The 14,812-nt window shown below is 46.2% G+C and overlaps 1 protein-coding gene across 9 annotated transcripts in view; it reads right to left on the bottom strand.

The window, feature by feature from the left end:
* LOC144944328 (voltage-dependent L-type calcium channel subunit alpha-1D-like) overlaps positions 1-13,808 on the bottom strand; it is a 208,573-nt gene extending 194,765 nt beyond the window's left edge. For all 9 annotated transcript variants that reach the window (XM_078872398.1, XM_078872403.1, XM_078872407.1 and 6 more), the window contains exons 1-3: positions 13,461-13,808; positions 7,425-7,782; positions 4,995-5,100 (exon numbers count right to left, since the gene is read on the bottom strand). In XM_078872398.1, the coding sequence (XP_078728524.1) occupies positions 4,995-5,100; positions 7,425-7,782; positions 13,461-13,491 (495 nt within the window). In that variant the 5' untranslated portion in view covers positions 13,492-13,808. The remainder of the gene's footprint in view (positions 1-4,994; positions 5,101-7,424; positions 7,783-13,460) is intronic.
* Between the last annotated feature and the right edge of the window lie 1,004 nt (positions 13,809-14,812).

The following is a 14,812-nucleotide window of genomic DNA, read 5'->3' as shown; positions in this document are numbered from 1 at the left end:
GGAAAGGTGAGACGCGAAAAAAGTTGCCTATCTTGTCCGCAGACTTTAGAAAATGTAAATTGTAACTCTGCATAAAGGCAGCCGATAGAACACGTAACCCAACAAAAGCCAAAGGCCGTGAGAGGGGTTTAGAGCATATCTCATTTACGAATCTCACAGGTATAAGCAATCACACCGAACGAGTCTAAAATCAGAAGCCCGGCATTAATAATGAAAGGCAACCTTAATCTGGAAGCACAGTGGTAATTGCACTGCGCTGTTGGGATCACTCTCATTCTGGAGGAAAACTTTGCCAATTTACATAATTACATTTTTTCCCCCCACACATGGCTAGTTAAAGCACCATTTTTTTAAATGTGACTTTACACTCAGAAGGCATGTGTGTGTGTGTTTTAATAACACAAAAATCTACTTAAGGATGAGCTGGAATAAAAAATAAATAAAACCCAAATAAAACCCTTGGCTATGTCAACACAGGACGGGAAAAAATTCACCCGTAAAAACAAAGTTTTTCACTATAAATCCTTTATATGCGTGGCGGCTAGAGTCCTCTCGTCCTCTGGCTTGAGATGGCTGCCACATATGGGTCAGATGATTGCCTGCCACCATTAAGCAATTGGTAATTCAATATTTTTAAAAAATTCCTAAAAAGTGTAAAGTTATGGAAAAAAATGTTCACGAAAATAAATTGTCACGCACAACGAGTCTGTGTGCAAAATGTCAGCTCGATTGGATCACGGGAAGTGGGTTAAAAAATGACCGAAAGATTTGCACGGTCGTAAGCGCGCAAGCAAGCAAGTTAACTTAATATAAAGGATTTAATAAATAAAACCCAAATAAAACCCATTGCTACGTCAACACATGACGGGAAACAAACTCAGCAGTGACTTCTCCTCCCGAGGACGTGTGTGCGATAATTACGCACGTAAACATTTATATATATATAACCCGGTACGGGTGACGCAATTCGATGTGATGTTGAGAACTCTGATGAAAACAGAGGCGGGGAATGAATCTACGGCATAATCCAGACTTACAGCGGCAATAATCAGCTTACCGAAGCTGCCGTCATGTTCTGGACGGGAAACCTTCCAGTAATTATATCCACAGGACAAACCAATAAGAACCCCCATGCCAGCACCACCAAAAGCAATAATTATAACGAAAATCAACAGTAAATGTACCTGAGCAAACAAAATACGGCACTCACCATCACTCCTTAACTCTCATTAGCGGAGAATGCCCCCCCCCCCAGTCGCCGCCGCTCCCCCCCAAAGGGCTCAGTGGTTCTTCAACCGTGTCTGTTAATAATTGAATTACTACTGGGAAAATAGTGCAGCCCTGGCAGAGCGTTGCACTGACACACACACACGCGTGTGTGTGTGTGTCAGTGCAACGTGTGTGTGTGTGTGGGAGACGTGCGCACGTACACCACCAACAACCACATTAGGGCAGAACACTGGCCCCCCCGGGTGCAAAGTGAATGGTGCACGACTCAAAAACGTAGATCGCTCCCCCCCCCCCGTTCCCCGTTTAGCCTCACGGGGTCTGTCAGAGCAAAGTGCTGATCGTGAGCAAATATTAACGAGCTGCTTTGTCACGACCAGTGCTACCCAACAAGAACACGCACAGTCGACGTGACATTCACAGTGGCACGCTACACAAATTCATAATAAAAGTTACGTTGGGTTCGATCGCGTCGTTATAAGTGTGTCGTTCTACCTGCCACCACCCAACACAGCCAATGGGTAAGGTTTGTCACGTAAACAGAACGTGCCGACTAGTTACCAGTACAGCACACCGCAGTGTTGGAGAGTAAACCCACGACAACATTTACAATTTGAGCGCCGTGATGTTTCGCTGGTAATTACAATTGTGCCTGTGTTCCGGCACAGTAACTAATTGGCACGTTCTGTTTACGCGACAAACCTTACTAAATTGATATTCTTAGTTTTTTCGGTAAAGTCACGTAGGTAAAACATTTAAATTAATAAAAGTAAAATAAAAATAAAATAAAAATCACGACGTTTCGGAGGCAACACAAGCTTCCGTCTTCAGGTGGAACCGTCACAACACGATATCTGTATCAAGTAAGTATGTGTCAGGTGGTGGTGGTGGGTTAGCGACACATTTATATTAATGCGACCTAACCCGAAATTACTTTCATTATGAATAATATTAGTGGCGAAAGCCGACCTGTTAAAATGCTACGCAAAGTAATCTTCTGTTGTTGTTGTTGTTTTTTGGCCGACTTAAGCTATGGAGCTGGGCAGGAGGGGGTGGTGGAAAGGAAAACTTCAGGTAACAATTTCCCTCACTGTCGGCAAGATCCACTATGGACTACTCACATCGCGCCTCGCCCCGGCCGCCTCCACGTCTGTTTAAATCTTGCCCGAGCTCCCACTCACATGCTCCCTACTCTGGCATCTAAGGCCTTCTGTCAAAATCCTCAAGACAACCCCCTCCCCCCACTCGCTTGAAAAGTTGCTCCTCTGCACCATCACCCACTTGTTTACTTTGCCCGGCCCCACCTGTCACTCTGCTCAAGGACAGACTCAAGACTGTCCACTTCTCCTCAGCCACATGTCCGGCAGTCTGTCCACTTTGAAGGGTCTCAAACAGCAGCACCTTTACCACACCATCATCTCTCTACGTGCCCCCATCACCCTCCCCTCCCCGCCCACAGTGTGCATTCAGTCTTGACATGCAGATTTATTTAGACACAACATCATGTCCAAATTGTATTGTACAGATGTCTTGTGACCCCCCCCCCCCCCCCACATTTAATTATGTTTATTTAAAACAGAAGTGAATATTTCTAGATTTGAAGCTTTCGTGACTGCAAGGATTCATATTCTTAGGTTTTTTCGGTAAAGTCACGTAGGTAAAAATATATAATAAAAATTAATAAAAGTAAAATATTATATTATATTCTTTTATTTTATTTTTATTTTACTTTTATTAATTTACATTTTTTACCTACGTGACTTTACCGAAAAAACCTAACAATAAAAGTGAATATGAGTAGAAGTGAATATGCACAGGAAAACAATGGGGGTAAATTAATTGTGGGTCACCAGACATATGTACCACCCTGTATGGTGTACAACGTCGCATGTTTGACCATCACCATGACCAATGAACCACCCACACCCAGTGCAGTATTTCTACACAGTGTAATTGTCATCTTCTGTAGATATCCACCAATCTGACGTTTTCCCACGCAGTGATGTATTATTCATATTTGCTTACTTCTAAAGCACAGTGGAGCATTTCCCCACTTTTAAGAGTTTGTGCTTTATCTTTGTCCAGTGACCTATTTGTTCATTGAGTATCCGTCATATTCTGTTGATGTTCACATATCTGACCTTTTCATCTATATTCGCCTATACCTCAGTCCCCAAGTAAGTTGTACTGCGTCACTGGTGCTGTAATTGTACAGGCATCAACCCCACATCATCAGCATGATAGCACAAGTGTGCATACACTCACACACACCAATGATCATCAAACGAAGCATTATTGCATTGTTGGCTTTGTTAAATATCTAGGGGGAAGTGCTGTTCGTGAGAAACTATTATTGTGGTGAGCGAGGAATACAGGAACGCGAGGCGAACATCATGATACTCGAGCTACACTGTGTTCCCAGAAGACACTGAGGACTTTACTCAATGTATGCTGATTAAGCCTCGGGAGGTCCAGGGCAGTTTCAGATACAAATTGTTAATGCTGTGACAGACAGCCAGGAATACAATCCATATTGCCAGGATCATATGATATATTTACTCGTGCTCACAAACAATATATTAAAAATAAACAATACTAATTCCCTCGTTGGCATTGCTAAATGGCTGGGGATAGCGCTATTAGCAAATGTTTATTACAGTTGGCAAGGCTCACGGGAATGTGGGTGGAGACAGGGGTGGCATAAGGCAAAAGCAAATTAACCAAATGCTTTGAGCAGCTCAGGGAAACCAAGACTCGTGGAAAAAAATTCGGATGAACCGAATATCAGTTCGAATTCAAATCCCAGTAAACACAACATGCTCAAAAACATATAAAAGCAAAGTAATATCTCTCTCATCCCCATTCTGTGTGTCTCTCTTCTCTCAACCAACTCAATCTTTGTCTCAAGTATACATTACTCAAATTTCACTACATCTCCGTCTCATTTGTATGTCTCCTCTTATCTCGCTCCATATCTATTCTGTCTATATCTCTTCTGTAATCTCATTGTGAGTGTATACATTGAAAGGGGACTCCCCAAATTAGGCTTTGCCCCCCTTCCCATCCCTCCCAATGGGACAGAGTATCAACAATCCCAGCCACCTCTTCCTCCCCAGCCCTAGCGTTGCAGCATAACAAAGAAAAAGATCCCCCGTATAGCCTTGAACAGACTGCTGAATCAAGTGTTGTTAGCGAGCACCTTTGAAGGCTGGCACGGCACACGAGGGGTGGGTGGCCAACACTACGCCCAGCCGCCTTTGTTTCCCTAGTGGCGATGTTTACACACTCATCAGGGACTCATTTGAGGCTGAGTCGACCTAGGGGATGCCCAGGACTGGTTCAGATAATCGTCACTGGTGTTGACCGTGAGCGGGAATCGAACCTGGGTCGCCAGATTCGTAGCGCAGTGTACTAACCGCTACAAAACCGCTCCCACACACAAGATAAACAACAACAACCGCCATTCGCCACTAAGTGGCGGTGACGTCACCACGACGCTTGTGCCAGGCCATGTGCACCTTGAAGCCACACACAGACACACACACACATACACAACAAAGACAAACATACACACATACACACCCTGATTGTCCTCAATTTTAGACTGCATCAACCCAAGGGAGGCCCAACGTTCGTCAGGGATGACAACTGCAAATAATGTGCACGGCCAGGGATCAAACCTGGGTCATGTGGACTGCAGCATAAAATCTGCCGAGGACAGCACCACCACGCATGGAAATGCGCGAATGGATACACGAGGGACTCACCAGATTGTGATTCGTTTCATTGGAGTCGTCCTCTGGAAAGGGGATGTAGACAGCTAAGGCCACGCAGTTGGCAAATATTGCCACGAGGATAAACAAATCAAATGGCCTGAAGTGTGGGGTTAAGGAAGACAAAAACCGAAAATGCTGTCAACCGCACACCATTGTTACACAGCATATATGAATGCAGTCGCAAGCCACTGTAAAGAAAGCAAGGCAGTTGTAAATGTGTCTTGTCTGTTACAAATCATTTAATTGTGAACCCATTATTGTGAATTAATGTGCACATTGCCGCGGATGGAACTTAATTGGCTCAACGTTCAATTTTATAGGCCAGGTAAATTGTCGAGAAATGTTCAACCGCCGGGTTTAGTTAAACATTTTGTTAATCAGTCATAATTGTACGACTGGTGTTTAATGGCGTTGTTGCGCTTACAGTTTGTTAAAAGCCTACACCGTAAAAGTAAATGTTTAGCCTAATGACTGTGGTGACCATTAAATGTGAATCGTTGCTTTTCAGAGCAAAAGGTATTGCACTACTGTACGTTGCAAAGACACTACTCTCAAGGGGGGGGGGGGCGCATCTTAATGCCATATGAATGCACAAAGCTATGTTGAAAGGATGCATAATGTGTCACAGAGATTCAGAGAGAGAGAGAGAGAGGGAGGGGGGAAAACATCTAGAGGCCATATCCACGTAGAAAAAAAATTTGTGATCTGAATGCGTTGAATGCGTTCACGTCAGCAGTGCAGAGGCAGTGTTTAAAGCAAAGTGGTTTTCAGCACCAGGAACAGCTCCACCGTGCAAGGCAGCAGCCCCCCCCCCCCTCCTTATGTGAAAGCCGCATCGACTCCTAGTGCAGTCTCCCGATTTCGATGAATAGATTTTCAACCAGATATATGTGACGATGTTTTGTAAAAAAAAATGTACGCAACATATTACGCGCCGTTGCGTGTGCTCTATTGTGTACGGAGAGGGGTCAGCATTTTGTTAAGCGTATTTTTTTCTCTCGCGCTCTCTCTCCAACGGTTGTCATCGATTTGGCAGGTGGCCTGCTAAGAAGACAGCGTTGCATTGATTAGCAATTTAAAACCTCTGAGTCTCGTTAACACAGATGAGAGGTTTGGGTCTATGGGTATTAAGGAGGTCACTGGTGCTGGGATTGCAGAGAGGGCATAATGAGTCCCGATGCTGCTCTGTGGGTCAAAGGCTCATTTGCATACCATACTTGTACAACACGTGTGATGCAGAGGTGATGGGGGTGGGAGGAATTCCACACCCATTCGCTGGAAGGACTTCCAGAATCATGATAATGTTAGATTCAAATGGAAATTCAAATCACTAGGGAGAGAGGGAAACGACTAAACACCGCATACATATGAATATATTCATTCTTCAAAGATGTAAACAAGATTAAATTCATGATGGCAAAAACGAAGACACCAAATTTGTCCGTTAGGCAGATTGATAAGGGGGTGATTATCAATTGTGCAGTGGATTCATGAGCAGTCGTGTAATTCAGAAAAATTAAAGAGCAAAAGAGCTACAAGGCGTTGTTGTCAAGATCAAAAGTGAAAAGGAAATCAAATTTGGAAGGTTATATTGCCAATTGGAGGAGGTGTACACGACTCGGGCACAGGCCACATTAGCCAATCTATCCGTATTCTATCACCAACGCTAACCCCATCTCCAACGCTTAAAGATGCAAACAAAAAACAAATGTCACTACTCTAGTAGCGGCATACTTGGACTGTGTATCCGTGGCTGTTTGACACAGGTTTGCCGCATTGTTCATGGATTACCTTTCATGTGCTCTGAGGTCGCCTATAAACAAATCAGCCGAATTCACCTAATCTTGTCAAATCTCAGAAGTCAAGCTAGTTTTGATCCTGGATTGCGCTCATTGAACTGAACAATATCGATGCTCCCTTCCTTCACCAAACCACACTGACCAGCACAGTGGCGCACTATCAAATAACCTCCATAAACCACATGGTGAGGGGAACCCCTCCCACAAAAGTGGATTAAAAGGCTGCACATGTGCATGTTACCGAAATCAGTTTAAATAGCATTATGTTAACAAGGCACAGCAATTGCAGCATAGTAATACCACGAAAGCACACCTTTCAGACACTTAAAATTGTTTTTGCTCTTATTAACACAACTGTAGCAATTCATCGAACTGGCTCAGACTAACAACTTGGGTGTGCATCTCTCTCCCAAGATAAGATAGAAGAAGCCAGTTGACATTTATTTTGGTCACATGTTCTTTTAACCAAGCCTGCAGCCACGTCTCCCTGACTCCTTATCTCCCCCCTAATCTCCCCTGGGGATTTTCCGTGCCTTCGGTCACAAAGCGGTGGGGGGGCCGGGCAGGCGAGCCCCCCCTCCCCTCCCCGCACGTTTCCGCGCGCTCGGTAGCCAAAGGATACTTCCACTCGACGAGGCTGATGCACGCGCGTCGCAGCGGATTGTTCAGATCGAGGCAGAAGAGGGCCCGCGGGGGTCGGTCGTTGGCGTTGCTGCCCTGCTTCTTGGTCTTGGCGTACTGCTGGCGCTTGCGCTGAGCCGTGTTCGCGGCAGCCCCTGGGGCAGCGGCCGCCCCCGCTTCGCCCTCGGCCGCCCGGCTCATCTCCTCGGCTTCTTTGGCCTCTTTGGCCGCGGCGATGGCCGCTTGCCAAGACAGGAAGCCCTGGTTGGAGTTGGACTCCCCAGCGCGGCCGCCGCCGCCGCCGCTGCCGCCCCCGTTGGATAGGCTGCGCCCGCAACTTTCAGCCGCATGCTTTGTGCCTGGATGTTGGACGAGGCGGGAGGGGGGGAAAGATCACCCCGGTGATGCCCGTGTGGATACACAATGAGACCTGTCCGTTTGACACGTACGTTTTCGCGACAAATATTATCCACAACAAAGGGTTTTTTTGGTGCGGTGAAGTGGTAACCAATTGGCACGTTTCATATATCGGGTGGTGGCGGGTTTAACGACACATTTATAATTACAAATCTGGCTGTCGCCTGATAAAGCTAGTTGTATTTACTGGCGAAACGTCGTACTCAGATTGTAAATGTTGTGGCTTGACTCTCCAACACACCGGTGTGCTGTGCTCGTAACGAATTGGCACGTTCTATTTACGTGACAAACCTTACTAATTGGCTGTGTCGGGTGGTGGCGGGTTTAATGACACATTTCTATTTATGCGATCTAACCCAAAAAAAAACGTATTATGGATGATATTGGTCGCGAAAGCATACGTGTTAAAAGTCCTCTTTTTTTGTTCAAAGAAACCCTGTCGACAGCAAAGAAAGCACCTTCGCCCGCAGATCACTGATGTGGTCATTTTGTTATACACAACAACATTTTGTTACACACAACAACATTTGATTATATACAACAAAAAGACCACATCGATTCTGTGCCATGAAGAAGGGTCAGCACCCAAAACGTCACTCATTATACATCTTTCCTCTTAAGGTTGAAGTGTTGTTGACGAAAACGTCGAGTGTTCGTGATACACAAGGATCATTAGATTTAGAAAAATCACTGTGAGTCCATCTATTTATTATAATGTGTAAGTCTACATATGTCGGTGATCCTACCGTAACATAATTGCAATATGTGATGATGAAATTGGCTTATTTTATGTTTCACGCCAGGCTGCTGTGTATGAACGTTCAGAAACCATAAAAGCCCAAATGGAGCTTGTTAAATTTTTTGATTATCAAGTTCTATGTGTCATGATGTACAGTAATTCCATTAACTGTGGGATTGCACCAATAAAATGTATTCTAATTATTTCAGTTTCATGTCAATCTACTGCTGGATGGGGCATCGCCATTCTATCGCAGTCAAGGAGGGTTGCTGATAATATTATAATAAAATAATAAATTCCATGTAAAAGGCTTTCTACAAGATATTTAAAGAGCTGTACATCACATGAAGACATTAATTAAACGTTCGCTAAGGGGAGTAAAAACTAATAAGAATCCTAAACTCAAGGATGTTTCAGATATAATTTTGCACTCAGATGCCAGCCATCCCTGGGAATCGAATTCAGGTCCAAGGTTTCATAGAACAGTCGCTAACCACTGCGATGATTGTCTACCACAGTTGTATTAGGGTACTGTATATTTCCATGCTGAACACAATATGGTCATTTTGAATCCAGACATGACACATGGTGTTTTATGGGATAATCGTTAGATTTGAAAATGTTTTTACAGATGGTGTACATTTTAATATTTCACACGTTGATCGCAAATCACCAGACTTAAAATATAAAACATTTTCTTGCACTTTAAGATTTCATAATATGACAATTGCCAAAAGAATGAAAGCAATATGCTGGCATGATTGTGTGGGGTAGCATGAGCCAAAAATGTAGATGACAACGTTGTGTCATTCAATTTTAAAGGCAATTTTTTCGTTGTTTTTAGTTATTCATTATTACAAAAAGCACAAAGCAATACATTAAAATCATAATTTGTCTATGCCAATGAAATGCCTTTGATATTTATATACCACATTTCCCTGCATAACCCTGTTGTCACACCACTGCCGGATGAGGGCCTCTTCATGCCATTTGGATAAGAAAATAGAATATATATTTTACATTGCTGTTTTAAAAAATTCGCAAACGTTACATTTTTCACGTGAAGCAGATGGTAATTTACCTGCGCCCATTTAAAATGGTTTGGGAATGAGATACGTGCACGGTAGTCATCGCTTAAAAATGAGATGAAAACGGATCGGTAACATTATATTCAAAAGAAGTGTAAGGTATACAGCTTGCAAGCCAGTTCCTGACACCTGCGACGATGTTTTTTTTTGCAGCGTCATTAAAACCCACCAGCACTGACGGCGCAAGATCCCCCAACAGCATTGTCACTTTGGAGCGCAAATACACGGCAACCGTAAACGCGATCGCATCTGAATTCAATATTCGAGCGTGGCCCAGGAATGAGTGGCCCAGACTAGGTGCGATTCCCCGTCGTGCGATGCCCTCCTCCCCGCGTCCCAAATTCGCTTGATTCATATTTGGAGCAAGGTCACCGTCATGTCGGACGGGGCGGGGGGCGCTTTAATAACAAACACGTGCCCGGTCCACACGCCACTAAATCACATCTCCCCAGAGCCACGGCGTTAAAAACGGCCGACCCCAAAAAAGGGAAAAGGTATTTCGCCGTGGGGAAAAAAAATCGAGAACTCGCCACTTTCGCCGATGACATTGAGAGGGGTCAAAAAAAAAAAAGGCCCACAAAAAAATCGTGTTCAAAAAATTAAAAAGCCACCTGCTTGTTGTTGAATTTAACACGCGCGGGGCATTTGTGAATAAATGTTGACTGAAGACTTCCGCTGTCCGCAGTACATCTGTGCGCGTGTTTATGATAAAACTGCCACACTGCCTTGTGTCTGTGGCGGTGTATTAATAGCTGCCATTTTTCACGGATGGGTGGTGGACTTGGTGTCATGATGAAGGCAAGCTCTGCCGCTCCTCATGCCAGACGCCACATGCGCAGCGACTCCTAATTTTGACAAAAGAGAATGTCCTCCCACATGACAAAATGTGTGCCAGTGCCCCAGTTGAGCTGTCTGCCTTTCCCACAGTCACAACTGCAATATCATCGGTGCGACTGTGTGCCTTGGACACATTGAGAGGTTGCATGCGGGGGTGCCACTTTAACAGACACATCCTATACCACAGATCCGAAGGTTCTGCTCTCATACATACATTAATACCTACCAATACTCACACAATTACTGACACATGCTGACAAAAACGAACACTCACGCAAAAATACACAGACTTGCACAAAGACATGACGCACAGACTCAAAACAAACACACGTACATAAAACACACACATTGGTACACGTACCACACAGATACTCACACGAGGAATATACAAGAATACATGCAAAAACAAAGGTCCCCCATATAGAATGTGTTTACTTTTGCGGAAAGTGCTGTTAGCGGGCACCTATGACGGCCATAAAATGGTGCGGCCATTCCCACGCCCTGTCACATCTGTCTCCCCAGTGATGATGTTTGACAATGAGCCAGTCAGTCACTAAGATGTAGTTGACCTAGGGGAGACCAAGGGCTGGTCAGAATATCTCAGTATTGATGATACCGGTGACTCAGGCGGACGAGTTCCTTACGCAATGTGTTAACCACTGCGCCGCCACTCCCCCCAAAATAACAAAGACAATGATCCCTCATGTAGCCTTTAACAGACTGCTGGGACAAGTGCTGTAAGCCAGCACATGTGAAGGTCGGCACGGCACACGAGGGGGTGTGTGGGAAGCACCACGCCCGGCCGCCTTTGTCTGCCGAGTGGCGATGCTTACAGATCGCACCGGGTACTCGTTTGAGAATCAAATAGGCGCCACTGTCATTGGTCGTGAGCGGGAATTGAACCTGGGTCGTCGAGTTCGTAGCGGAGTGCGTTAACCACTCCCCACAAAGACAAAGATCCCCCGTATAGCCTTAACATACTGTAGGGGCAAGTGCTGTTAGCGAGCAGCACCTATGAAGGCCGGCACGGCACACGAGGGGATGGGTGGCCAACACCACGCCCGACCGCCTTTGTCTCCCTAGTGGCGATGTTTACGCACTGCACCAGGTACTCATTTGAGGCTGAGTCGACCTAGAGGACGCCCAGGACCGGTTCAGATGATCGTCACTGTTGTTGGCTGTGAGCGGGAATCCAACTCGGGCAGGCGGGTTCGTAGCGCAGCGCATTAACCACTCCATCCACACACAGTCTCTCTCACACACACACGAGTAGTACACATAGACTCACACAATTGGGACGCTCACTCAAACATATTTCCATGCAATATCTTACACCGAAACACACTGCCAAACGCACACACAGACGCGCACACGTACACGGAGCCTTACACACGAAGATATACACACAACTGCACACACTCAAAAACACGGCATGTCACCGACACACCACCACGAACGTGCGCACAAATTGACACACGCACAAAGACACTGGGAGACACCTTAACACCACACACACACACAAGGCAAGAACACACACACACACTGGAACACTCTCATATGTATACACACGTGCTCACAGGACGCAAGCTATCCACACACATACATGTGCAAAAACGGACACGTACACACAGTGACACGCGCAGTAACGCACTCTGTCACACACTCAACACACACACACACACGTCAACAAACATACACACAAAAATCTTTGAGAGGCACCCACAAACATTGATACACAAGAACTGACACACACGATACATTCACACACCCACACAAACGCGGACTCACACAGAGAGACACACACACATACGACGCACACAAATTGACACATTGACGAGCAGATAAACTCAACTACATAAACGCATCGAATAGCCTTCAACAGACTGTGCGGGCGAGTGCGGTTAGCGAGCACCTATGAAGGCCGGCACGGCACACGAGGGGGTGGGGTGGCCAACACCACGCCCGACCGCCTTTGTCTCTCTGGTGATGATATTTACACACTGCACCAGGAAATTATTTAAGGCTGAGTCGACCTAGGGGAAGCCCAGGACATGTTCAGATAATCGTCACTAGTGATGGCCGTGAGCGGGAATCGAACTCCGGTCGCCGGGTTCGTAGCGCAGCGCGCTAACCACTGCGCCACCGCTCGCCATTTACAAATAAAAACAGACCCACACACTCACCCACCCACGTACAAAGACACAGGCGCATACATTTACACGCAGAAACTCACGCTCTCAAGAGACACACACTCGTGTACGCAAAGACAAAGATCCCCCGTATAGCCTTTACAGACTGTTGGGGCAAGTGCTGTTAGCGAGCACCTATGAAGCCCGGCACGGCACACAAAAGGGTGGGTGGCCAGCACCACGCCCGACCGCCTTTGTCTCTCCAGTGGCGATGTATACGACACGCCGCATCAGTCATCTGAGACTGAGTCGACCTAGGGGAGGCCCAGGACCGGTTTAGATAATCGTCACTGGTGTTGGCCATGAGCGGGAATCGAACCCGGGTCCTCAGTTTCATAGCGCATGCGCGCTAACTGGTACACTACCGTTCCCACACTCGTGTACACACACACTCACATACATTTATAGACATAATTGGCACACAAACAACATTCACACGCGTACACACAAACACTCCGTACACTCACTCACACAGAGAGACACTCACATATGCTCGCACACAACACACGACACTCACCCACATACACACACACACACTGACATTTACACACATACACTGACACACACACACACACTGACATTTACACACATACACTGACACACACACACACGGGTAAACTCACGCACACAAACGCACCGACACACGCTCGTGCAGAAAACGCACACTCACACGCGATAGGCAAGGTGCGCACGCACGCACACGGGATGTGAAGCGGTACTCAACGCGTGTATGAATCATCATCACCATCATCATCAGCATCACTCGCCTGCTTCATTGGTGTCTCCCGACTGGTGCATCCTTTCATTAAATCCACCGGACGCGCAGAGCAGCAGCAGCGAGGAGCGTGGAATCGGCTATGTGGCACTGAGAAACGTGCGGCGCACATCAGCGCACTCCCATTGTTCCACCGAGTGACGAAGCCGACAGGAGCACTGCTGCTGATGATGATGCTGCTGCTGTTGCTGCTGATGATGATGATGATTCCGCTGCTGCTGATGGTGGTGGTGATGACGGTCGCAGCGCGCAGCCCTCATCAGGAGCGCTGCTACCGCAGCCGAAGAGCGCACAACGTGCAAGCCGGCTACCCCCAGCCTCACTCAGCGCATGTCGCTTAATGTCCCCCGCCTCTCTGTTCCATCATAACCCCCCCACCAGCCAACCCTCGCATCCCCCACCACCACCGCTCTACCCCCCCCCCCCACCTTAGCCTGCCCGCTTCCCCCTTACCGACCCGGCAGATTATATTTCTATTTACTTGCTTCGTTAAAATTTAAAATCGCTGTCCACCGAATGACTCTCTCTCTCTTCCCATCCGCATATGCGCGTGTTATGTATGAGACAGGAATTAATTTCAGCCGGAGCTGTCCGGGGCTAAGCTCCGGAAAATGGGAAAAAAATCCCCCCCCCCATCTCCTGCTTTCGGGAGGGAGGGGGGGGGGGCGGTCCGCGTGATTGGGGGGATGGAGGCGAAACATATTCCACTAGGAATGACTCCCTGTAGTCAGTGTTTACGAATGTGTCTTTATATCTGGACTGCTCCGCGCATCTATTTTTGTGTGTATCTCTCCAGTGTTATATTTTGTTTATCGCGAGTGTGCTGCCGACGTCAAGTCGTCATTTGGTAGTGTTCGTTCGGGGCTCTCGCGATGCGCTTTACCCAGCGAGAGTGGCCCGCGGAAGCAGATGTAACAGAATTTCTGCCGAGGTCCCTTTTGAGTGCGATTGTGTTTATTTCGCTAGGAGGCGAGCGCTCGCACACGCCCTGATAACGTGTAAATGTTTGTCCGCACGTCAATCTGAATGTGTTTTATATTGTGCTAAGAAGGAGGGCCATTGCTCGAAACGTCGCCGCTTACATAGGTTTTCATTTGAGGCAGTGTGATTGACGAATGTTGAGTTTTTTTCCAATATATTTTTTGTAACTCCTACGACTTAAATTTCGATTTAAAGCTTTCGTGACTGCAGGAATTCATCTTCTTGGTTCTTCCGGTAAAGTCACGTAGAAGGGAAATAATAAAATAATAAAAATAAAACATAATAAAATAATAAATAAAAGTAAAAAATGCAGAATTTATTTTTATTCTTTTATAATTTCCCTTCTACCTGACTTAACCGAAA

The sequence above is a fragment of the Lampetra fluviatilis genome, chromosome 34, assembly GCF_964198595.1.
Source record: "Lampetra fluviatilis chromosome 34, kcLamFluv1.1, whole genome shotgun sequence".
Classification (NCBI taxonomy): domain Eukaryota; kingdom Metazoa; phylum Chordata; class Hyperoartia; order Petromyzontiformes; family Petromyzontidae; genus Lampetra; species Lampetra fluviatilis.
The sequence above is the reverse complement of the archived record's forward strand: the minus strand, read 5'-3'. Positions and strand labels throughout refer to the sequence as shown.